At 39.5% G+C, this 27,581-nt stretch overlaps 1 protein-coding gene across 1 annotated transcript in view; it reads left to right on the forward strand.

The window, feature by feature from the left end:
- Positions 1-8,199: 8,199 nt before the first annotated feature.
- The window catches only part of LOC139715646 (uncharacterized), a 29,558-nt gene continuing 10,176 nt past the window's right edge, over positions 8,200-27,581 (forward strand). The window contains exons 1-6 of the mRNA XM_071627204.1: positions 8,200-8,458; positions 19,122-19,292; positions 20,821-20,911; positions 23,306-23,389; positions 24,228-24,329; positions 26,219-26,353. Coding sequence (XP_071483305.1) covers positions 8,238-8,458; positions 19,122-19,292; positions 20,821-20,911; positions 23,306-23,389; positions 24,228-24,329; positions 26,219-26,353 — 804 coding nt within the window. The 5' untranslated portion in view covers positions 8,200-8,237. The remainder of the gene's footprint in view (positions 8,459-19,121; positions 19,293-20,820; positions 20,912-23,305; positions 23,390-24,227; positions 24,330-26,218; positions 26,354-27,581) is intronic.

Consider the following 27,581-nt stretch of genomic DNA (forward strand, 5'->3'; position numbering starts at 1 on the left):
CACGAAGAGTCGAAAGACAAGATCTCAGGTCGGCTTCTGAGATTATCAAGTCGAAAAGGTAAGATAGTTATCTTGCCTTTATTATCCCACCCGAGATGTCTAGAATACGAGATCTACAATAGCTTGCCTTCTCACTTTCTCGGACCGAGAAGTCGGGAAGATGAGATCTCAGATCTTGCCTTTTCACTTTCTGTAACCCGAAAAAGCGAAAAATTATTTCGGCCTCTCGGTGGCACTTATAGCAGTTCCGTTCACAGTTCTTCCCATACTATATTGAGTACTGCTGCATTATTTGGCATTATTGTATAACCCAACAGCAATCGTCGGTGCGACGGATGCGGGATGGCTCAGTAGGGCTGAGCAACCGTGGCTCGACGCACAATATGTCTGTACATAGCTCCATGTCTTTTGTGGCCTGGACAGCAGTGGAGCGCCTCATTCCAGTCAAAGCTGCCACATCATCTATCACCCTCGTTCATTGCCGGCCCAAAAACCATATCCCTGTGATGAAATCAGACACAAATCATTCTGCTCTCATGACATAGCCAAGGTACTGCAGTTTCAGTTTGTCGCAGAACTTCATCGCATTCCAGTTTTCACCAATCTGTTTTTTCTCATACAGCTGCAATATATATAGTCGTTGGTCTTCTCTCTGTCAATACCCTGTCCAGCTGATTATCAGCAGTCTGCGGAATCACCAGTTACGAATTTTGTTTTATTCTTTTCCTGACAGATATTGTTAGCTTCTATGACTCGACGCCGTAGGTGATCAATCGGGAACACGAGTGACCGAGGAAGACGTCCGCGACCCTTGTCCGCTGGCTTACACTCGGCCTATCCTTCAAAACAGGAACCAGGCCGATAACTGTCGCCTTTGCAAGTACCCAAGCAACGCCGAAGACTATCTCGGTGGTGTCGTTGCTCCCATTGTTGGACATCACTCAATTAAAAGCATTCACCCCCCCCCCCCCATTGCTATCGTCACCCTGGGGTTGTCCTTTCGTCTTTTGTATGTCAGGAGAGACAAACCTGCTTCCTCACTGTCCACTTTCACACATTCCAGCAAGAATTATTCATCCATCTACACTGTAAGAGCGCGCAACCAGAGCCATCATCTGCATAACGCAGGTTGGTAATACAGTCCGACCTCTCCCATCTGGCCTGTCTCTATCCGGATTTCTCTAATATCCGGACTCAATCTCGACGTGGCACGGGGAAAGGGGGATTTCAAACTCAAACAAAATTCCCAAATAAACTCACATGAATTACATACTATTCTCAACATTATTGATATACATTCACGTCAAATTTTATCTAAAAGGGCATAGCATTCATTCAGACATTCAATATCATTCATTGATAGCAAAGAAAGAGTTTCAGCGTACGGTACCTGCAAAAGGTTACATGTAGCTACAAATGGGTATAGAAGCAGCTGCGTGTACTAAACATTGAGTCTCCCATATCCGGCCAAATCCCTTGTCCGGATGAGATCCGGTCCCGACATGTCCGGATAGGAGAGGTCGGACTGTACCAAGGAGGTCTAGGCGAGCACTCCTCGTATACATGTAGGAGCCTACCTCGTTGGAAATAATACCTTGGACCCACCACACATGGACAAACACTCGCTCGTTTATTAATTCAAACGGACCACCGTAACCATTGTGAGACTATTATTCACAAACTGTAGTGATAAAAGGTCCAGTGCTAATGTCGGAGTGGTTTCTAACTTATAATGAATGATTGAATAAAGAAGTAGACAAGTAACTATAAATAACTGAATAGGTAAATAATCAAAGCAATACATTAATTAATAATTTCTTGTTCTTCTCCATTGAATGTGATATTCATTGGTCAAGGCAAATAATAGTAATTATGTGAGAGAGCGCAAACACTTCATCAAGACGATCAATAGTAAGACATCAATTTTTTTCCCTTTTTTATAGAGCAACTTGTATACATTGGCATTTAACAGTCATGTCAAGTTGCTATGCTTTGGTATTTGTGCTTTAGTTTTTTAATTTTTTTTTTGTCCTGTCTGCTCTTTAAAGCCTGGGTTACACCAGAGCCAAATTATACCGATTCTGCCCGAATATGGCCTGAATCGTATGGATTCGGTGGATTCGGAACCTATTCGTCTCTGATTCGGGGAGGCGAGGGAGCTCCCCGAATCAGAGACGAATAGGTTCCAAACAGGTCCCCAATCAAAATCGCCAATATGGCTATATTCGCGAGGCTATTCGGGTCATTCTGGCCACTCAATTGACCTATTCGGCTGCTATTCTGGCCGTATTCTGGCTCACTCGCCTGTATTCTCCTCTGTATTCGGGTACTCTCTAAAAAAATCGAGTGAAAATATTCACTCTTAAAAGAGTGAATACAAAAAAGAGTGAATTTCGAGTGAAATTGGAGTGTGATCCCTGACGTCACTCCAAAATGAGTGAAAATGAGCATTTTCACCCAAAATTCACTCCAATTTTACTCGAAATTCACTCTTTTTTATATTCACTCTTTTTAGAGTGAAAATTTTCACTCGATTTTTTTTTTTTAGAGAGTAACGATTCGGATGGATTCGGGGAGGCATTCGGGGCATTCTGGGCAGATTCGGCTCTATTCGTGATATTCGGGTCTATTTGGCTAGATGATTCGGGCCGTTACTCCTCCTGATGATACGAATAGGTCCGAATCTGCCCAGAATGTCCCGAATGCCTCCCCCAATCCAACCGAATTCCATCTGAATGCATCTGAATGTGGCCGAATGAAATTTGTCGGGGCCACATTCGGGAGTAGTTTTGAGGGTATTCGGCTGGTTTGTAACATTTCGAAACGATTCAAAACGAGCCGAATCCCTCCACGAATGTTCCAGAATCCCTCCCGAATTTTCGCCCATTCGGGGAGGGAGAACAGAATGCTCCCGAATCCACTCGAATACGTGTATTCGGGTGGATTCGCAGGTGATTCGGCTCCGATGTAACCGAGGCTTTTAACCGTAGGGCCTATCTATCATGTTTTGAATTACTTTATTTAATTGCAGATAAGACTGCAAAGGGGATCAATTAATAATGTCATCACAGACTGTACATCTTCGATTGCGATATCCAAACATGATATTCATTATTCTGCAACTTATTGCGAGGAAATGCATTCTATCATTCATTAGCTGAACTGAGTTTTAAAGCCCATGTTAAAAAAAAAACAGAAAAAAGATGAGAAATATGGCAAAATAAGGAAAATTGCAATCGATGTTTATTGTCACATATGATTATAACATATAAGGACAGCTCCATTTGATTTTAATGAAAGCAAGTAAGTAGTGTATTTTTTTTTCTCGGTGAATTGTATTTTCTTTACTAATGCACTGTTCCTGCTGAAAATACAGCTTGGTTTGATTTCATTATAATTGTGTTTTGTTAAATCGTGGATTCTGTAATACGTATGATTCGATTTATCATGAAATTGTATTGAATATGGAATCAATAAAAGATTATGGAAAAACAAAAACATATAACGACCTACAGTTGTGGTTTCAAATTCAGTTCATTGATTGCATAATGAAAACTTCAGTAACTGTTATGTTCATCCTATAATAGTCATTATTGTCATGGGGACAAACATCCATTGTATCTGCACAAAATCGGGGGGAAAAAAAAAACCCAACACACTTTTCATTTTGCAGATTAGAGACAGACTCGTGAGTCACCTATGTGTTGCCAAGCAAAGTATCTGATAAATCTATCAATTTTATATTTTTCTATTATCCCTTTTTAGTATCACAATTAACAACACTAAATAACTATACAACTAGTAAAATCAAAGAATGTATTACAAGCCAGTAACGTGAGGGGGGGGGGGGGAGGTGATGATCACACGTGTGTGTAGAGCTCCGTGGTGACGATTATGGATTTTCTGAGCGAATGAGAGGTCCGCGCTACAGAAGGTCCGCGCCCGCGCGAGAACGGCCTCGGACACACGTGCACGCCGGCTTTCGCGCTGCATACGTGCATGATACACATACGTCGATTACTAGTACCTCGAATGTTTACGCGGTACGTACATCCACATGCTAGCGCCATGCTACGGGTGTAAACGCCGCGCCGCGCCGACGAGGATCAAACATAGAACAAGGTATCTTCATTTCATGCGTATGATTGAGAACCCCGTTTGATTCATTCCATGTTAATATTGTGCCAAAATCTTGGGCATATAAATTCAACGGTCTTTAATTAAGCCAATTCAGGTAGCCCTGCACATGTTGTGAATGTTACATCTATAAACCCGTTATTGTTGTCCCATGCATACACATCTGTGTGGGAATTCCTTTTTTTGCTTGGTGCACGCAGCATAATGAGCAGTGGTCTAAACTTTTACATGTGATATTATAAGATCTGTGTGAGTAGGGAGCCGGGCAGGGGTAGCTGTATAAACATGCACGTTCTGCTTAAAGAAAAAGTGAGATACTGTGATTCACAGATCACAGGATTTGGTGACTTGTAATGACCTTGAAATGTGGCACAAATGTCGTGTAATTTAACAATCCTAAATACAGCTGTACCAAAATTACGGGCCTACGTCTACGACTAACGTTACATACTACATGTAGATACAGTAAATTTATTATACTTACAAGTCACAGTGTATACTATACATGTAGCTCTAGATTTCACTTCTAATGTCACTGCTTGTCTCAGTCTTTTAATACCCGTGCCATATATTGATATAAATGGTCTTGGCAAGTTTTTACGTTTGAATGTGGGGTATGTTTTTTTTTTTTTTTTTCTGTCTTGTCACTAACCTTTTTAATAGTCACAGTGTTACACATGAAATACAAATACAACCTGCAAATACAACTTACAAGTATAACGGAGCTGAAAGAAGAAGAGGAACATAAGCTACATGTAAATTAGACAGAAAGATCCGTCTGTCCGGAGGACTCTTTTATATTTTGCCATTAACGCTGTCCCCCGTAGACAGACGGAAGGTTGCAGTACCCATTGCTGTGTGGATGTTCTTAACCACTGTCTCTATGGAAAATTGGGTGAGGTACCTCACCCTTCTCGATTGCGTCTAATTCACGGCCCTAGGTCGGCAAATTTAAGCTTGTATGGTGAATTTATTTTTTTATGAATACGTTACACTCACCAGATTAATGAATAATCCAACATTTTAGGAGAATTTTCAACGTAAAACACAGCCTGTCGCGTCGTCACATTCAAACTGCAGAAACATACACTATGAATCTATTAGCCAATCACATGCGAGGTAGTTTCTACGTGTTTGTTTTACTAAAACACGTACCTCGCATGTGATTGGCTTAGCAATTGTTACAGATTCAAAATGGCGACTTACTGCTCGCGAACGGCGATGTTGCGATATCGATAAAATTTCTGCATTATAACCGAGGTTATGTGAGTATTTCGATTGCACAATGTGAGAAATTTATCCCAAATATTGCTGCATAATGTGTCATGTCATGTCATACTTGTTTGAATGTAAAAAAGCTGTCTGAAATTTGGTTTATCGTAACGTTTGATCTGTGCGCGACTGCTCCACACAGGAGCCGCAATCATTGACTTCGGTCTGTATACGGAGGGGATCCGTGAAGCCAGACGCAGTCTCCGTGGAACATTCCCCGACGGACAGATACAGACCGATCTTTCGGTCAACATGTAAATACAAACCCATCAGGCATCACTGACAATTCATCACAGTCACAGTATGAGTGGCTGGCTAGTTTCATCAGTAGGGTATAGGGTGTTTTCAAGTACAGTGCTAATGCTAGTGGAAGTGCTAGCCCCTAGATTAAGCTTACATATCAGCTCTGTTCAGCCCCCCTCCTCAAAACATTTCTGTGTTTTTCTGCACACATCTGTTTTGCTGTTTTGGGGAGGTACAAGTCTACTATAAGGCAATATTACCTAGATTTGCTAAGATTTTCTACAACTGCCTAGAGTCGGGGCACCAGTTTGCTGCAGGGGTCCAGTTTGTGGCACCCCTAGGAATATCTAACCATATCTTCAAAAGTAGAAGGGTTTTATTTTTCTAAATTGTTTTACTTGAAGAGCAACTGAAGAGCTTTATTTTGATATCCAGAATCATGAAATAACTCGGATGATGGCCTTAATAATTCTAATTTAAACCGTCTGTGTCACTCTGTTTTTAAAATAGCATGACTTTCTTAACAAATCATTAAGATTCTGTTCTGTTGCTAGACAACCACCATCATCCCTTGTTTGTATCTTTATACAAAATCTTACTATCAAAAGAGGCCTGGCATGGTAAGGATTCCTTGTGTATCGCATGGAAACTGTGTGTATATTCTAGAATTCATTTCCTTTGTCAGTTTTGAGGATTGCAACAGTGACCAAAATGTCGGGGATGGGTCCGGTTTGCGGCACCCCTATGGGATTTACACACATACACTGTAGCGCTATTTTGTATGTCAAAATGGGTGGAAATTGATGAAATACATGCGATCTTGAAAAACTATGAATTCGTGAAGGATCGAGATAATGAATCCAAATAAAGTGTTCTAACAAGCTGAAACTACAATACTGTAGTTGGACTATCAAAAAATATTTTGTTTTTGCAAAATTTTAATGTTTGAAGAAATCAGGGGACATATTTGTGTGGGGTGCTGCAAACTGGACCCCCTGCCGCAAACCGGGTCCTCTTGGTGGTTGCAAATTTTCTGCATAAAATTGATTATTATGACTAGGGTAATTGTCCACCATACAAAATTGTTATGCAGTATCAAGAGGCCTTTGTTACCTCTTCCAATAAAAAAAAAAAAAAAATATATATATATATATTTCTGTTGTCCGTTTTACCAGAATACTGCTAAATACCCTTGAAAAGGCCTTAACCTGCCGCAAACTGGGTCCGCTACTCTAGTCCAGATCCATACAATGGATGTATGCCATTGATCTACAGTATCTTTCCACACATACAATTTGTATGTACATTGTACAGTGTACGGTTGTCCAATGCAGTGCATTACAAAAGTACATGTATGCTACAAATGTAGCAAGATATGCTTCAGTATTAGGTTGTAGACATACATGTACATACACCGTACAATAGTAGTACATTTGTACATCAGATGTTGGGGACTGCATGCTACTGCACGTTCAACATTGCTACTACAATGTACATTGTAGTCGATATTTGTGAGAGGTCACACAGGTCTCGGTCTGCTGATTTGCTGTGTGAGCAGATATGGACCATGTACATTTACATATGTGCATAGTACATGTGTAGGAATTTCCGATGGCAATGCAGACATGTACAGTACAAGTTGTAGTTCTACTTTGTATTATTGTGAGGGTTTTTTTTTTTCCACTTAATTGTGTACAGTTTTCTTCATGTTACAGTTTTATACACATGTATTGAATGTACAATGTACTGTATAGTGAGTTTCAGGTGTCCTTTAGAAGGAGACTTTGTCATCTAGGTATATTGTAGGCTTCAGCAGAGGCAGATCCAGTGGGGGCACACCAGGCGCGCGCTCCCTCTTTATTTTTGGTTAAAACAAAAGAAATAAAAAGAAAACAAATGGGGGTGCATGCACCCACCCCCCTTTTATTTTGTAAAGGCCCCTCCCCATAACGGCATTTCTGAATCCGCCCCTGTTCAGTACACTGTTGTGGTATCATTTTGTCCCCAGCTTGCATTGTGTATGTTGCTTTTAAATGTCAGAGACTCCAACCCCAAGCACCTTTTGATCTAGAGATTCTCCAGCCTGAAACCCCTAGCAAATGGGAGACGCCAAGTTGATGTGTGCATCACAAGCATGAAGCGCAAAGTTCTTTGCGGCCAGGGTCAAGGGCCTGCTTAAGGGCCCTGAAAGCTGTAGGGTTCTACATGCTCTCGTGCTATCTAAGGCTTATTTTTCAACATACGATGGCAGTAAGTAAGAAAGTTAAATCTCAAGCGGGAGAAGGGGAAATTTTGCAAAATGGCCTTTCAGCGGGAGAGTTGGAGTCTCTGAAATTTATGTGTGTGTATCTACACTAAATATCGTATTAGGGCTGGAAGTTTTAGTTTGCCTAAAAGCAATCAATGCAACTGTACATTGTGTTCAGCAAATGTAGACCTGCAATGACAGAGTATATCACAATGTGAGGTCAATTCAATGGTGGAGTATCTTCAGTCTAAATGTGCTTTTATTGGTGCAATGTTTTTATTTTTTGCTCAGGTTACAAAGTCAGGTACAGTGTGTCTGATGAGACAATCTTGCCAGAATGTCCGAGTCTTCTACGCCGGACCATGGACTCCGCTCCAGGCTGTGTTCATCTTTTCTCTCCCAGCTCTGCGGGGACTATCGGGAGTCGGACCTGGTCATGCTGGACCATTCGTACTCCAGGGCCTGGAACTCGCATCCCAACGCCAGCCATGCCAAGCCAGCCCGCATGCTGTTTGTCCCCAAAGCTTTGCGTCTGCAGCCTTCAAAGCGTAACCATGTGTGAGTAGTGCCTGCCACTTTTTGCCTCTTCTCATACAGTTGACCTTGATTAACCGGCCATGTCAAGCCCGGCGGGTATCCAGATTTATATTCGTATTTTAAGCAATTTGGCCGGATAAGAGAGATATGCTCTAATACCATTGTGACAGAGCAACAGGCTTTAAACAAGTGCCAGTATTATAATAATAAAGGGAACAATAATTGCTCCCTTGATACCTATGTAGCAGCTGTCCGCATTTACCATAACACTGCTGATAAAGGGGTCTCAGATACTGGCTGTTACATGTACAGCTGTAACTACAAATCTCTATAATCTCTGCTTTGAAAGCAAAGTGTTGATTGTGTTATGTCCATTTTCGTGAGTCTGTTTCACTCCCTGCTTGTTTTGAGTGAGATTTGACACCGAAAATTACATGAAAACATTAAAAATGTCAGCCAGTCCACATCCAGATAACAGAATCTGGTTAATTGATGGCCATATAATCAAGGTTGGACTGTAGTGTAAAACTAAAGGGGTATGAATACTCCATAATACTTTAGCCATTTATCTGTGGGACAACACATACATAACTTATTCATTGCAAATATCAATTTTTTTTTTTCTTGAAAATTGTTTCAATCGCTGGCCAAGAACAGGAAGAAAAAGAAGGTATGGAAGAAGAGGTGAATTCACGTATTGGCAGAGTTCTGAGGAATGAGGTGACTTCCAAATTATCTGTGTCTTTTTCTTTCCAAGTGCAGGGCATGATTCTGACAAAACTGTTTGCTTTCAAGAGTTTGACTGATGAGGCGCAAGCATGATGAATTGCACAAGAAACATAATGTGATGGGTGGGAGAGTGCATGCACTGCGGCTGTCATGGTCATGTAAACCATGGTCAGGCAGGGCTGGTCAGTATTGAGAATCAAAAAGCTGTCTGTGTACCATACGTATATGCCAAATATGCCAATATGCCTTCAATTCCCAGAATATCCTTTCTCCGTTTTTGTGCTGCATGCTTTTATCTTATTTTCTTACTTTTTATTGTTAGTGTTTTATAAGATGGAGCAGAAATAAATAGATGAATGAATTTATATAGTTCTCACATTTCATCCCCGTCTCATTCATATTTGATCGTTTGGTTTGATTGCAAAATTTACAAAGGCTTCGTGATTGCTGAACTTATGAGTAATCAGCAATATACAATGTACAGATTTTGGAGGAGAACTATGCATGTTTTCAAATACGACATTTCTTTCTGATTTCAATTTTGCAAAGTAGATGAATTGAACAGTTATGTATAATCTTCTCCAATAAAGGATACTCTGTGTAGTGAAATTTAGAGGTACAAGATGATAACTTCTGTAACAACTTTCCCTTGACTTGATTGGTTGTACATTGTAGGGTATGTGAAGACAATACAAGTACAACTTGTACTTGTAGCTTAACTTTTGTTTCAATGACTTTAATATGTACGCTGGAGATTTAGGGGAAAGCTACAGGGACTATGGAATGGGGGGGGGGGCGCTGATGTCTAGCCCCCCACCCCCAGCTTTTGCCTCTTAAAGGGAAAGAATAAAAATAGCACAGATGAATTTGAACTCTCTTTTGAGGGTTTGTGCCTCTCCATCAGGTCAGGATGGGGGGTGGGAGGGGGGGGGGGGGTTTCACTGTCAGACCTGTGATATTTACTGTGTATGCCATATTTGACCCATTGAGGATGGACTGATTTTGCTATAACACTCATTTCCCCCAGACACCTGCCTGAGTATTCTCGAGACTCGTCTTCAATGGGTAAATAGTTGGTCTAATTTATATGAGAAACGGACTTCCCAACTATTTTGTGACTAGTTAAATTCATGATCGTGGAGTACAGTACTGAATGGAGAAATATACATATGTATGTGTGCAGGTCGCATGTATGTCAGGATCATAGTCAATATTTTTGCGTAATATGCAAATAGCACCTGACTCACAAAATTTGCAAATATAAAAACTTCGCTAATATTTTGCATATAGAGTTTGTTAAATATTTAAAGGACAAGTCCACCTTCACCATATCACATCATGTGGATTGAGTGAATGCAGCAATATTACGTGTAGTAGCACATCAGTGAAAGTTTGGGGGAAATTGGACAATCCATTTAAAAGTTATGAATTTTTAAAGTATCTGCACAGTCACTGCTGAATGAGAAGACTACTACCGTTTATGATGTCACATGCATCGAACGATAAAGGGAAATACAAGTATAAAGAGAATTTTACCTAATTGTATTTTTTGGAAAAAGTGCACAATTCCTCGACTTGTCCCTGATGTAATATTATTCCCCCTTGCCTTCTGAAAGAGGCAAGGCAAGCGTTTTTTTATTCTGCAAGAAAAGTGAAAATATGCTGAATTTTCTTTATATTTTCTTTGTGTTGTTAATGTACACATGTGTCATCACAAGCTGTAATAGTCTTCTCATTCAGCAGTGACCAAGCAGAAACTCAAAAAATTAATAACTTTAAAAAGGATTGTCCGATTTTCCTCAAACTCGTACTGATGTGTTCTACTAATATTGCTGCATTCACTCAATCCACATGTCTATGAAGGTGGACTTGTCCTTTATAACAAAATATGGGCAATGGGCCCAAATTTTGCTGTGGAAAGTTATGTGCAGTAAGCTTTAATGTATGAGTTTACAAGTATGTATCGTCGCTGGGTTGACAAGACCTTGTATCTGCAATTTTGGTGAAAATGACTTATTTGGATTAATGGGCAAATAATGGGTTAAGCGATGTCCTGTCCAAATCCCAACTGTCTTACTCCGAAAATGAAGCCACCACGGCATGTCAAAGGAAAGGCTATCCCATTTGCCACAGTGCTTTGGCCGCCATGTTTTTTGGCTCTCCTGAACATTTGACATTTTGTAGATCATACGAGGTCTCGTCGCCCCAGCGACGATATAGCGTAATAGCATGATATCAGCTGTAATGATGTGAATCTTGTTTATGTTGAACACAGAAAAGCGTTACACACAACATGTACATGCACATTGCATTAGCCTGATGTACCGGTAGTGAGTGGACATTTTTCCTTCCTTTCTTTCACTCTCACAATGTGGAGTTGTGATAATGCAAGCGCCTATGCACTGCATATTACCCGTCGAGGACGAGTCCCAAGTATACTCAGGCAAGTGTTTATGGGAAATGCTTGCAGAGCTACCAAGTCTCACGCATTCTGCGTGAGACTCAAGCATTTAGGGTCTGTCTCACGATCTCACGCATGGCACCCATTTTTCTCATGCATCTGGTGAAGTCTGCAATTTGGGCCAAAAATAAGGAGCATAGCTCAAAAGATTAAAGTGATAGTTGCAATTGAAGGTACAATTGTATATTTCCCTTTTGCCTTTCAAAATTAGTAAAAAATAGTCACTTAAGTATGCACCAGATCGCATCATTAAGAGCTAATAATTTTAAAAAGCTCCCTACCATGGGAGGGGGACACCCTCCTCATTCGCATGCGCATGCGCGCGAGCGCCGAGACGCCGAGTCATAAAATTCTCACTCATAAAAGTTTTTTGAACTTGGCATCTCTGTGCTTGTTGTAGCAAAATCAGCCCATCCTCAATGGGTTATTATACTGTAAATACATGTAGCAAGTTAAGTACACACAATGTACATGTACTGTTCATCATGGGCCCTGTGGTGGAATTATATTCTATTTGTGAACACATTGTATACAGTACACAATGTGCAAGTTGTACAAGTACATGTACATGTACATGTGCACTGGTGCAAAGCCCCGAGTGTGCATTAAAGGGGAAATTGTCCAGATGATTTGTACAATTTCACACCTTACAGAGTGTAAATTGACAGAGCACTACGTGTATAGATTTGGTCCTTAAGCAGAGAAACCAATACTCTGGAAAACCCCAAACAAAGTGCATGTACACTAAACAAGGATGATGACATAGAGGCTCACGTATTTCAGAAATGTAACAATGTACAATGTAATTCCATTACAATACTGCTTGCAGTGCTTAACAATTCACCTGTTCCATTCTTTTGTTCTGCTTCCTCAAGCCCCCTCTCATGCATTTTTATGCTGAATCTGCTTTGTCATCATCCTTCTTCATTGTGATGTGTTATAATAGATTTTGAAAACTTTCTTTTTCCTCATCCAAATCACTACATGTATCTGATGCATTACGAAACTCTGTAAGTGTACCCAGAATAACCAAGTTATACAGTAGTTGTTCAAATGTTAAAGTCTGAAAATCATGCAGAAGTCTCCTTCAAACAAGTCTGCGGGGAGTGGGTAGGGTTCAGAAATGGGTCACTGAATGGGTTTTCCCCCTTTCCCAAGTGATGTCATTGTGGGGAATCTCAGTGATAATCAGTGACAGAATTTACTACGTACATAAAGAACTTGTTTGTGGAGCATTAATAACATAGTACCATACGGTGTGCTGTTTTTGTACGTGTATTAGCAGGGGCGGATCCAGGAATTCTGTAAAGAGGGGCACCTTTACAAAATTAAAGGGGTGCACGCCCCCCCCCCCCCCCCCCCGCATTTTTCTCTTTTTATTTCTTTTGTTTTAACATACACTGTAAAGTAAAGGGGGGCGTGTGCCTGGTGCACCCCCACCTGGATCCACCATTGATTTACGTACTACTGTACTTCCTACAGCATTTACCTGAAGACATCTGAGCTTCTATTAAGCACCATGAAGCTGTATATGTACATGTACAAGGTACGTACAAACCTGTATGTACATGTACATGTAGAGAGGAAAACTCCTTAATCCAAAGCTTGTCGTAATTATATCAGTGACTGTGCATCACAAAACCAACAAAAATTCACATGACCTCAGTTTACATGAAGACTCAACATGGGTGAATGGGTCAACCTAGTCAATTGTTTATGTGATTACGAATTTTTCTTTCTGAAAGGGCAATTCCTCATTAACATACATACAAAAAAGTATGTACATTGTATGAGATTGGATCCCTAACCTTATCTTAATGGGGGGGGGCAGTCAAATTGATCCCACCCCCCTTGACATTTCATGTGATGACTCCGCAATGTGCAAAGATTTTGCTGTGCCATTTTTAAAGTCTCCTGCATATTTTGAGACCAAATTTACGACGCCCGGGTACACCGTTTTGAAAAAGCTGAAGTTACATGTTTTGAACATGTACATGCATGTCAGCCCGATGACAGCTCAAATTTGTGATATTGTGTGCAAATCCAATGCAAATTGTGTTTTTTGTTAAATTGATATAAATGAGATTATTTCAACTTTTAATCATTAAAATTAATCAATTCTAATGTAGACAAGCTGGAAAAAGTGTGTGCGACAAATTTTGCAAAAAAAAAAAGGACAGAAGGCAAAAAAAAAATACATATTCTGAGAAATTGACAAAACAATGAAAAACTGTTTCTGAGCACAACTTTTGGCTAGATGTTCTATAAACTTGTGAGTTAAATGTCTTTACTCTAAAATGTGCTTTGTTTCAAATCTCAGTATCATGAATCGTAGTTTTCTTGGACCCTGTTTTACAGTGCGGGGCCAGGCTCGGCCGCGGCTGAGCCCGGCCTCAATTGCGCGGCCGAGCCCCGCAATTTTGTCCGTTTACACTGCTGGGCTCGGCCGCGCTTTTGATTCAAACCTTTCAATATTTTGTCGTAGTGGCGCTCTGCTTGTAAACAAATGCAATTTGGTATTGTCTGGTTTTCAGACCCTTTGCCAAATGAATTCCGTGGCGACGAAGTCACCATTCGGGCAAAGGCCTTTGCCGAAGGAAAGAATCCTTTGCAGGACAAAACGACCTTATAAACTATACTAGTTTTCGACGTTGAGGGGGTTAATATCCTGAATAGCGAAAGATAGAGGCAGAGGGTTTTGAAGCCAGACTAAAACTGGCCGTGCAATTGGCCGCGCATTTGGCCCAGTTTGCGTTTACACCAAGAAAAGGCAGGGCTCGGCCGCAGCTCGGCCACGGCCGAGACCACCTCTAGAGCGAGGCCAAATGCGAGGCCAATTTTGGCCTCGCATTTGGCCTTTTGCGCGTTTACACTGAAGCGGGGCTGAACACGGCCGCGGCGAGCCTCGCACTGTAAACGGGGTCTTAGTCACTCTGTCAAAAAGAAATCTGATCAGCTCTGAGCTGCATGAGTATTCTCAGACTCTCCTTCAGAATGTACTCAGGTTCTACAAATGTTATGAATTTGAAGAATATTTGGCAATAAGAACAAAATCTGAGTGTGCATTTACTGGTCTGTAACAATGAACATGTGTCATTAATGCAACCATACAGGAACTTTTCTTTTTCTTTTTCTTTTTTTAAGAGCAAAGTCACAGGAGCAGTGTGTGCATTGTATACATGTACATTGTAAAATCCATACCAGTTTTGGTACCTCAGAGGTAACCTGGAACAGCATTTCATGTCAAACTTGGATCTACTATATGACTAATTCTGAGTCTTAAAACTTTAAAACTTAACCCTAAAAAGACTGGGCTATTTTGGTGGCTCGAAAGACTGGGGGGGGGGGGCCTAAAGGGCCCCCCCTTAAGATCTCGGCCGTGGATCGCGCGATCGCCGCGGAAATTTGCACAATGGTAGTGTGTGATGTAATCTACAAGATCGTATATTTAAATTTTCCAAAATAGTCTTCTTTTATTTTATTTTGATTAATTATGAGCTAATTTATGCGAGAAATCAGACTTTTTTATCTAAATCAGTAAATAAAGCTCCAAAAGTGCTCATTTCTGGTCTAGATATTCTTTGTAGCATTCTTAGCAAATGTACTTGAAAAAAAATTCGATATCAAAATTAATTTCTTATCTATTTTATTGTTTTATGAATTTCTTATGTATTTCCTTGTTTTTTCGACCTTTTGTTTTTGTTGTTTTTTTCAGCAAAATTTGTGGCAGACCCTTTTTGAAGCATAATACTACTAAAACAAATTGATTTTAGCCATTGAGAGTAAAAATAAGCATATTTATATGAACCATGTGATAAAACTCAATTTGTATTGACTTTGTACACAAAATCACATTTTTGAGCCATTTTCGGTCTCAAGTGCATGTACAAAAAGTTATGTAACTTCAGAACCGTACCCCCGGGCGTCACAAATTTGGTGTCAAAATGTGCGGGAAACTCGAAAGAAAAAAGTCATAGAGCATCGCGGCGAGAGCATTGCGTGTTGCTGAGTAATCAAGCGAAATGTTGAGGGGGGGGGCCTTTTAGGCCCCCCCCCCAGTCTTTTTAGGGTTAAGGTACACAATTGTGCAAATACAATGTCATGTAGTTGATTTGATTGATGGTAGAGAAAGGTTAGTTTGTTTTTTTGCTATTATGATGTTTTGATTGAAGATCTGATTTATGTTTGTCACATATCTGATGCAAATGTTAATTGTTTGGAATGAATATTTCTTCTTTTTTTTCTGTCTTTCTTCCGATATCTGATAGCTCAGGATTTGATACACAGTGCAGAGGCGATCCAGAGGGGAACGCAACTGACGCACGCCCCCTCTTTATTCTTAGTGAAAACAAAAGAAATTTAAAAAAATGGGGGGGGGGGGCATGCGCCCCTGTTAATTTTGTTAAGGCACCTCCCCTTTACATAATTTCTGGATCCGCCCCTGCAGTGTTTACTGTCTATGCAACAATTTGTATTTCGAATGCCACAGAGCCGAAGTGCAAATATACAGCAGAAAAAAAAAGAGAAGAATTTATTTCACTGTAAACTCCAAACTGCTTAATTCAGCATTTGGTAGACTTTGATCAGTATACATACAATGTGCTGTACATTGTAGCCAGTATGACTGTTGTTTGTTGCTGTGAAACTACATGTAGCCTTTGTCAAAGTCTCATTGTAGTTAGTGCAACAGGAGCAAGCAGAGCATCAGTACATTAGACTACTAGTCGAGCCGTAAATGAGAGCCATTACGCCAAAAGAAGGTCAGGCTGCATTTGTACATGACTCACTCCGACAGCTAATGGGTGTACATGTATGGAGCATTATTCACTCCGACAGCTAATGGGTGTACATGTATGGAGCAATTTCATTGGTTGGTACAACTGTTTGAATACAACCAACTGAATCATTCAGTAAATTCCTGAATTATTGAGTAGGATCTTAAGATCCTAACATCTAATTTTTTAGTTAGCTTGTTTGAATAAACATTAATTAAATGCAATGAGTGTCTGAGTGTCTGTATACATACAATTTGTATTCCACAATTGTACATCATAAAAACTTCCATGTATTCTAGATCTTTGTTTATTGACTTTTGTTTTTCTTTGCTTTTTTTATTGGAAATTATCAGTGACCACCATTGTGCTATAATTAGCATAAAATTTATCAGTCAAAATTATAATAATGGAAAAATCAGTTTTTATGAGTTTTATGACAGAGCATTGTTTTTCCATAGGAAATGTACACAGATAACTTAAAATGCCCATTACTTGGGGATGACATGCAGTTCAAATGGTCGTAACAGTATGCCTGGGCATAAAAAATTGGGTCTAAAAAAATTGGGCAAGACTTGAAAAAAAAAAAATCAAGAAACCTCATGATGAGGCCTTTTTTGCATGGCAGATTTATCGTGTGAAACGGGGGGTGACATTAGCCCTATAGGGTTGAAAGCAATCCATTGTACCAGAAAGCTTACACATACAGTACCTTCTAAAAGCAGGGATTCCCCTATTTTGGGGGGGTGTTTTCTCACAAGACATTTATATTTGCACATTTCACAACACAGACAAACAAACTTTGTGCATGGCATTTTGCATCCTGCACCATTTATGTATGGCATCCATGCAGATATTATTACCAGTGTGTGAAGGCTGTAACACCCCCCCCCCCCCAATAGGTACATTGTACCATGTATTCGGATAGCCTGCAAGAATGCTGGGGAGGTGAACTCACAATATTCAGATACTCCGGTGAACAATTAATAGACCCCTGGGCTTCTTGGCTTGATTTTTTTTTTTTTTTTTGGGTAGCCACCAAAATCAGAGTGCATCTTATTGTGCTGCCCTTTTATTGCAAGCGAATATGGCTTGCTATTTTGGAATTACACTATTATGGATGCATGTTGTGCATACACTGTACATGTGTAGAGGAGTTTAGAGCAACTGTGATACGCTGTAGGGCCTACATGTACATGTAGGCCCTACGTGCATGATGTACATGCCCTACATGTACATTAATGTACACAGTACACAATGTGCAGATCAAGAAACCTTGTACAGTATTCATTGTCTTACTGTAAAAGTGGAAATTTTCACGCATTTCGTGCAACTGCAAGCTAGCGCGAAAATGAAAATACGCGAATATTTTTGCGTGCCATATGTTCCAGTTGTTGATGTCGTGATTCCGCGGAATTAAAAACACGCGAAAATCTTCTTACATGGCCAAGCGTGAAAAATTAGTCGCGCGAAAATATCCACTTTTACAGTATACATGCGTACTTGAAGCATGGTGGCATTCTGCAAGACAGCTAATCAAACATTACAGAGCCAGTCAAGCATATCTTTTGTTCACTGGATATGGATTTCAAGCAGCGATTGAATAGTTTGAAAGGAGCAGCTTCACGTGAAGTGAATAGAGTACTGTACATACCATAAAGATCGTTGATAATGCTTGGATAATTGAGCAGACTGCATCAAATCACTGCACTCCAAGCCATTATGAAATGCTGAATGCCATTACTACATACCTGTACATGTACATCCTGTAGGTCCTACAGTGTGGTCATTGATTTCTGTGTAGACACACACTCCGGCAATACACATTACTGGGCTTGTAGCAGGACTGCACACTAACCCATTTTTTTTTTTTACTGGTCCTACTACCTGTCCATTAGATCATTAGGTACCCAGTTTTTTCCTATATTTACTGGTCCATTCCTGAAAAAGTTACTGGTCCTGCAGTGATTTTTTTACTGGTCTGGACAGTGGGACCAGTGCCAGCGTGCAGCCTTCCTTTCTATGACAGTACGTAGGCAACTGATCCTACAAATGCTGCATACTCGTTGAGTAAATGTACAATTACAAATTTACAACAGATATAACAATAGAAATACACTAATATTATTATGATAGTAGTATAGTGTATTTCCCAGCAACTTGATGGGATTAAATCTCGCATAGAAGATCAATGAATGCTGGTGTGACCCAATCTGTGTTAAAGCGAACTATAAAACATCATGTCACAACCATGATTGGATATGTTATATGCTCTGCGATTTCAATACTGTTGGTGTACCTTTTTGGCTGATATTTTGCGTTTTCTGTGTTACCACACTGAAATTGTATTATCACAGCATTATAGTACACATTTCTTGAATATGCATAGATCTGTCTATTTAGAGCACAAATTGACAGTTTCTGCAGGCATATGAGATGTACTATACACTGTACCTTTAATGCAGGAAAGTATGCTGAGTTGTTACATGTACTACCACATGAAGTAGATAGAGATCTGAAATTGTGGAACATTCTGATATTGTGAGGGATTACTATCACGGCATCATTACGATCAATGTACATATGTATAAGTGTACACTGTAATATGTGCATGTGCACTTCCCACTCATAAACAAAGCACTTTTACTGTATTGATAATGAAAGTCTTTTTGACTTCCCTACACCTTTTCTATGAATGTCCCTTTGTCTCCATACACTGCAGAGAGCCCGATGCCGAGATAGATGTAGTCGATGTCGCCCCCGTCCAGCCGATGCCCTACGACCTCGCTAAGGCCCAGTCTGTCATGAACGAGTGTGAGCGCTACGTGAACTTTGCCCGTACAGACCCGGACGACATTCGCAGTGATGAGGACTGGGAGGACAAATTGTCAAGGTGAGATAGAGTGCCGCATCATTGGATGAGAACCACAGCCTACAGCCTGACCTCTCTTAGGGTGCGTTCGAGCGCTTTCCTAAAGCGAAACGTTCCGTACCGTACCCGCGCCAGAGGAGCGCTCGACCGCTCCTAAAGTGTACCGTACTGTACTGTACCGAGCTAAAAGTGGACCACTTCCCGATGTGCTCCAAAAGCGTACCAAAAGTTCGCTGTAAAGCATGCGGATATCATGCGCTTTACGTCACTATGCAAAGACATCATTCTCTTTGTTCGGGACAGCTGTAAGTAGTTCAAGCGCCAGGTGGATGACATTCTTGCTACAAAATGCATGACCTTTTCTCAAAATAGCTCATATGAGGTATGCTTTCTCGACTGAGCGCTCGAACACTTCAAATTTGGCACAGTTCGGTAAGGTACGCTTTGGTTCGCTTTAGAGTGCTCGAACGCACCCTTATCCAGACATGTCGGGACTGGCCCTCATACAGATAAGGGATTTGCCAGATATGGGAGACTCAATGTTTAATACTGTACATGCAGCTGCCTACCCAATGGTAGCTACACTCATGTACCTGTATCAATTTTGATGAAAATGACGCATCCTCATCAGCTGGTCTGTGTTCTAAATTTTCAGATAATTTGCTCTGTGAACAGTCTCCTGTACCGTGCCCTGATTTTAATGAAAAGTTTTCTGTCCATGTTCTTGCTGTGATTTGGGGGTAGTGAATATCTGAATGCATGTTACGTAGACAAAAATTTGATCTGAACTTGATATTTTGGGAATATTATGTAATTCATATGAGTTTGTGCAGGACTTTGTCTGAGTTTGGAATTCCCCCTTTCCCCATAGTTATTAGCTAAAAAAAGATAGAAAAAAACAAGCAAAACAAAATTAATCATGGTGAGATAGCATTCGGATAATAGAGAGAACCAGATACAAATTTAAAGGGATGCCAGATAGGAGAGATTGGACTGTATTGAAAAATTGGTTTGAGTTCATTATTCCAAAGGTTCATTAGTCCGAAAATAAAGTAGGTTTGTTATTCCGAAGGTTCATTAATCTGAAAACAGAATATTTGTAGGATTGTTATTCAAAAGGTTTGCTAATATTGAAATGAATGAAGGTTTGTCATTCCGAAGGTTTGTTTTGTTTGAAAATGAAAAAAATAAAGGTTGCTATTCTGAAGGTTAGTTAATACGAAAACAAAATAAAGTTCATTTGTTCGCAAGTATAAATATTTGATCAATAATGACAATAGCACACTGATTTCTTACGAAGTAGAAATTTTAAGCTTCTTTTGAAGATTGTAATGAGCTTGAAAACTTTTCTGAATGGTGTCATTCGACTGTTGCCTACCAGACATAACGATGATCATGCTGGCATATTTTGTTATCATCATCACTTAAACCCATTGAGGACGAGTTGTGAGTACACTTGACCAAGTGTCTATTGAAAATCAGTCCATCCTCAACGGGTTAATCACCCTTCATGTTCAGACTGTTTGCCTTTACTTTGCCTTTACTTCAGGGCTGGATGGACGACTCAGCAAACCAAGCTTTTCAACAAGATCCTGAAGCACTTCCAGGCAAATCGACTAGCAAGGCTGGCTCATGAAGGGGTATGTTTCACTTTTACATGTACGCTGTAGACTGCAAGGGCATGTCACTATCAAAATCCCCTATTAATATCTTAATGATGTCATTGAAGGTTTAACGAAGAGTAATTTGTGAAATTCTTGGAGTGTTGTGAGAATCTAAGTGAGTAAATAAGTCACAGTCAGAGCAATGAAGGAAAAGGTACAAAGTACAAAATAAATCGTAGTGTTGCAAATGTCTCAAGCTGCTATCATGGAGGCTGCCATTCAGAACACGACACTTAGCCACTAGGCCAAAAATCATATACATGTGTAAACAGGCCCTTCATGTTTCCATTCATTCTGCATTTACCACCAGTGTACTTTGTGGCTGTGGTTCAATAGCCATAGAGACTATACCTACTGTTAGTATTGATTTTCAAAAGAAATTATTGACTGCCCGTATTCGGTAACTTTCAAGTTGTGAAGTAAGGAAGGAAAACTTCCTTCTTCCTTTTCCCTTTTTTTTCTATGTCACCGCTCAGGAAGGATGCTAGAGGCTCTGTCTAGGGCTTGTCAGCCACATGCCACACATCCTGTTTTCATGATATGTAAGAAGCTGTGTAGTAGGTTTTCTTGATATTTGGCCCAGATTTGCTACTTTATACTAGAAGGAGTAGTTGTAGATGTGCTGAGGAGATTAAGGGCAAATCCTCTGTTATGTTCGTGTCAGAGGTTGTTGAATTTTGGCCAAAATGTCATTTTGTACACAGAACTTCAGAGAGGAATGTCCAATGGTCATATTATGAAGGTGGAAGCTAGAAAAAGAGAAAAAAAAAAACCTGGAAGACATTTCTTTTGATGACTTGACAACTGTGAAAGTCAAATGTCTTAGAAGTTTTGTCCAAGTGGACAGCAATGTGATTATGTTGTGTAGAAATGCAAAGTGCAAAGAAGAATTACAGGTGAATTTGCAATGTCAGTTGTTGATGTAAAAAGTAGAAAGTTGGTATTCACACTTTATGCAAGTACAGATATCAGATATGAATACCAGTGTGTGCAAGAAGTGCCTACAGCTGACAAGTACAAATGTGTACAAAGTGTATGGCAAGCACTTACAAAGTACATGTACTTGGGGACCTTGCATAAATGAGAATGTTTTGAAAATTGGTTTATTTTATTGTACACAAGATTTTATGGGAAAGGTGATAAAACAAATGATATCTCAACTTTCAGGATTTCAAGCAACTGGTCAAGCTTTCAAATTGTAAAGCACATTTGTTCTGCAGGGCAATTACAATTGTATGTAGTAAACTGTGTGTGTGTGTGTGTGTGTGTGTATGTATGTATGTGTGTGTGTGTGTGTGTGTGTGTGTGTGTTTCATTGTGGTTATTAGTCACCTTGGAAACAAAACTACTGTTGTGGTGGTGTTGACGTCTGCAATTTTCACCAAAGTGCAGGGGAAATCCCTGCGCAGTCACAGATTGTGTCCTTACCTCTGCGAAAATTGTCCACATTTCCTTATATAATCTGTCTCTCATTCATGACCATCAAAGAGTGAGTTGTTTTGTGGGATGATGCAACTGATGTCGCATATTTGTAAATTACCCCGTCATTGCAGCATTTTCATATTGGGATAAACTACGCTCACCTACAAAAGGCCCTTTGATTGGTCCATTGCAATGTAAAGTTTGTGGAGCAAACTTTCTCCAGTTCTTAGCTGACATGATGAAACACACATTGGTCTGTGCTGTAATTGCTTCCTTTACAGAAAAAGTGTCATATAATTTATGTATTGTTTATTAAAAAGTGTCAATTGTTTGTTTGTTTGTTGTTGTTTTTTTGGTTGCCATAGCAATGCTTTAATATATGACTGAAACAGCTGTTTTGAGATCACATCAAAGGGCAGTATTTGATCAGAATACTGTGTAAACATGATTTCGATTGTACAATGTACACCAAAAGTAAATCCTTGATCTTTCTCATTCAGGTACAGGTAGATTCTGCCATATCTTATCACAAAAGCTAGTCATAGTGTTGCTTGTAGCAGTTACAGATGTGTACATGTAGTTAAAGATTAATGGACCTAGTACAATGTGTAAAATTTTTGGACTTCATACCTCTTATGCTCTCTTTGAGATATCACATATCCATGGTTTGTACACTGTACACTTAAAATGCATGCATGTGGGGGGGGGGGGGGGGGGTTGGGATACATATTCCAGTAATGCACCATGGAAAAGATCAAGAAGTTGAGAAGTTGAATCAGACATGAAAATGCCTACGTAGTTTTACAATGTAGATTTGATTGATTAGGTACTTTTGATAGAGAAATCTGAACTGTAGTGAGGTGAAACCAATTCATTGGCTGTGTATTTTTTTTTCTGTTTTTTAAGCTCTAGTAACAAACTGTTGTTTTTTTTGTTGTTTTTTTACAGTTACCCAACGAGCCAGTCAAGAGAAGAATACACGTAGACAAATGTGCAAAGCTGGTAAGGCGTACGCTGGCATCAGTAGGATGGGTAAGTTGTTGTGTTTCTGTTGCTTCATGATGTGCAATTGTAGCAGGCATTGGCTTTTTCTTTTTTGTCCCCTAAACATACAGTATGGACATTTCTCTATGTATGTCATGTGACTGATATTTCATTACTGCCCTTGCTGTGGCAGTGAGAAATGGAGAACATGTTGTAAGCCTGTACACAGACCATACTTGAGAAAAAAAGAATTCTATAAACAAAGCATACATGTAGATACTCTATAAGCCATAGTTAGCAAGGTGTTGCTGTTGTTTGTTTGTTTGTTTGTTGTTGTTGTTAATTGTTGTTTTGTTGGTGTTTTGTTGTTGTTGTGTTTTTTTTTTTTACAAGACTGACTTCCCAACAATTCTAAAAGTTAGTGAGTGGATACATTCACAGTCACAGAGTTTAGTATTATCACACACCTTTGTTCATGTACTGTGTGCTGGGTACCTGTACATGTACATGTCCTTGTGTGCATGCATGTCACATATCGTGTTGGGATGAGAGTTAATATGTTTTTTGCATGTTCTTAAATTCACGAATAGCACCCAATTCAGAAAGAAATTCAAAAAATATGTGGCGTATACAGTATGATACAACTGGGGGTTAAAGAATGTAGGATGTGACCAGGCCCTTCGATGTTTTTACATAAATTATTATAATGACTGATCTGGTATAACAAACTCACTATAAAAAGCTTGTGTTGTGATGGTACTGTCACCTGAAATGAATCAACTGCTGCACCTTTTTCAATATGCACTCACCATTGAATACAATGTACATTGCATGCCCATAAACTTGTTTGCATAAATGACAACGACAACATTGCTTTTGCACACAGGACCCCAAGTTGACCCAGTGGTTGCATGGTGTACTGGTAGCCAACCTTAGCTCTTCTCTGCTGGCCATATATCTTGATGTCCTACAGAGCTTGAAATCAAAGGTCAGTCTTAATAACTGTGATAAATCTTACACAATTCTAACCATGTGTACTTTTTGCACACACAAAGATTAAATTTAATTTGTTGTAGGGTGTCCATCTTGAGAGATATGTTTAATACTGGCATTTCAAACAACGTCAAACCATGAATATGATTTTGAATGGTTCATATAGAACATAATGAAGACCTTCCTAAAATGGTGATGAGACTGGCAATGAATGTGATGTCAGTAATGATAATAATGGTGAAAAGTGGAATAAATCATAATGTTGATGATTATACCACTGATGATTAAAGGAATATACAATTTTGGTTTAGATGGGGATTGAGGGTGTTTTCACCAGATAAACTGTTAATTCCTCTAAGAATGGTATGCTCTATGATTTTTCATATGTGTGGTTTGTAATTATCTTGCAAAATATTAAAACCTCAATCCCCAACCCAATCAAAGCTACACTGTACATATACCGTGCCTTTAATGTGGCCATTGTGTATTGTATATCATGTAGATGACAAGTAGCTTGATAAGATGATGATTTTGGTATGAACAAAAAATCAGTCATATGATACTGTATGGGGTAATCTGTCCCAAGACTGGAAGAGAACAAACTGATTGATGCAATTAAGAGACGTCCATGTTCACTCTTTGTCTTCTCCCTGTGTAGGTAAGAGGGGGAATGAAATGGCAATTACGGACCTGTTAGAAGTTAGTCTAAAAGAAACAAAAGTAGGATTTCATAAGCACAGCAATGAAAATTAAATCAGAATAGGATTGAGATTAGGGAAGTTATGAAATAGTGAAGTTTTGCAAATTTTCCCAAACAGGTCTTGAACAGTTGATAAATTATGCAAATGAGTAAGCAGATGATATCATCACCTCATATTTTGCGATTGATCCTGTTTAACAAAAAAAGATAATGATAATAATTAATAAACTAGAGAAGCACTCTGAGATCGCAGACCTCCGCCAAGCATGCAGCTCATTTCCACCACTGATCTTGTTCTTCCATAGAGATTTCAGTGATTTCTATACGTACTTATAGGATTGTGTGCTGAAAGTCGCCCGATTTCCGAATTTAGAAACCTTTGTTATGTCATAAACCCTCAGCTGCACAGCGCGCCTTGCCCTAGCAGAAACTGGAGCACGCACTTTAGTGCGCGCATGGAAACCTCAAATACGTGCAGCCTGAACTCCCAAGTTCATTGACCCTACCTGCCAAAATATCAAAAATCCTTCATAAATTCCCCCCCCCCCCAAAAAAAAAAAAAAAAAAAAAGAAAATCTCGGATCACTATTAAAATTTTATCATCTGTTACTTGTATCATTCTAAACCTTTCCTGCAAGTTTCATCCAAATCCGTTCACTACTTTTTGAGTTATTTTGCACAAGGACAAGCACACAAACCAACGGTAACGAAAACATAACCTCCTCCCTTGGTGGAGGTAATAAATATTGTTGTTGTGTCTGTGCGCTCTGGAGGGTGTAACATAATGTTATTCCTGGCTGAGTTATTTCCGAATAATGACTATGCACATATATCAGGATTTGAGACCGGGGCATAATTGCACTTGAACAAAAAGACTGGAAATTTCAAGATTTGCGTACAAACTGTATGGCAAGTTATGAGGTGATAACATCACTCATTTGTACGTTCATGTTGACTGTTCAAGAAGTTTTTTTTTCCATGAAAATTAGCAAAACTGTATAATTTCATAACTTTTGTAATTTCTATCCAATTTTGCTCAACTTTTTACCATTGTGCTTATCAAATTTTGCCCTTGCTTTTCAGGCTTTCTTTTTAGATGTTCTGGAATTGCCCTTTAAGCGTACATTCCATGTACATTGTATCCTTTATTAAACTCCATTCCACTCTGTTTTAAATCAATGCAGGTACCAGCTCTGATCGACAAGATGATACACCCATCCACCACCGGCCGGGGGAACACCACAAGCTCAGAGGCCCTGTCACTCCTGCTGAAGAGACCCTGGGATCCTGCGATTGGTCTCCAAAGCTTCCACAAACCAGTAAGACAGAGGCAATGTTCACACACCTGGGAGGGTTTGAAAAGTCACTCATGTAGCGTGATCAGTGTAAATAGGAATGGTACAGTGGCCGAACTAGGCTGGAAAACACAAATCTTGCAAATTGTACATGTATATGGCAATCCAAGGAAATAGATTTTACATGTATCAGAAGCTTCACTTTTCATATGTTTCTGTTAAGTATATCTCTGTACAATGTATACATAAAAAACAAACACACTTGGATGTGTGTGTACATCTGTATGTGTGTGTTTGCATTAATTTCAGTGAGGGCTAACTTTGCTTTATAAATGCACCTGATAGCTGTTTTGCATTTGTATTGGGAAATATAGTGTAAACAGGTAAACCGTGATAGAATAATATGTAGGCCTATCACACTCCAGGCTTTGCAAGAACACTTTTGGACACATTGTCCATTATATTTAGTGATTCATAGTCACTGCATACTCAGTCTTATGAAACCATCTGTCTTTTCTTCTTTTTTTTTTGTCTAGGAATTCTCAGGTAACCCACAAAATGTCAGAGTATTTTGGGATTTTTGCCATTGTTGCATTTGAGGGTATTCTGCAAAATTTGCATAATGCTGTAAAACCAGAAATGTTTGTGTGCATTCAATTCTGTGAATTTTTGCAAGAGTCAAGATTTGTGAATGTAGAATGCATGTGAAAGTTTCTGTCTACACTACTGTATATGCCATATATTTAGCAAGTCTAATTTTTCGCGAATTGGGACTTTCCAGTGGTTTTGCAAGTGGTTAAATTTGTGATCATGGAGTACAGTAAAATGGAAAAATTAATGCACGCAAGTCACATTCGTGTCGGGATCAGAGTCCATATTTTTTGCATGTCTTTATTCGCGAATAGCACCCGACTTGCAAATTTACGAAAATAAGGACCTTATGAAATATTCACCATATACAGCGTATGTTTCAAATGCCAGGGGCATTTTGCAAAAATTTCATGCCGGGAGAACGGCTGTCGGCTCCAATTCACGAAAATTTCATGCTGCGAACATTTCTCGCTTTACAGTATTTAGTGATTCATACCTATTCCTACTCAGCCATTATCATCATAAATACAGTTTTCAGTGTGTGTTTTATTTTAACATTTGAGATGGTAGATGTATTACAGTTGACGGTGCATGGTATATGAATTGCTCAAGATGTTTGTTTGCTTTTTCTTGTGAAATGTTACCTCATTCTCTTCATTAC

This window comes from Diadema antillarum, unplaced genomic scaffold, assembly GCF_040938485.1.
Source record: "Diadema antillarum isolate AM-2024a unplaced genomic scaffold, OU_Dant_1.0 scf00000053, whole genome shotgun sequence".
Lineage (NCBI taxonomy): Eukaryota > Metazoa > Echinodermata > Echinoidea > Diadematoida > Diadematidae > Diadema > Diadema antillarum.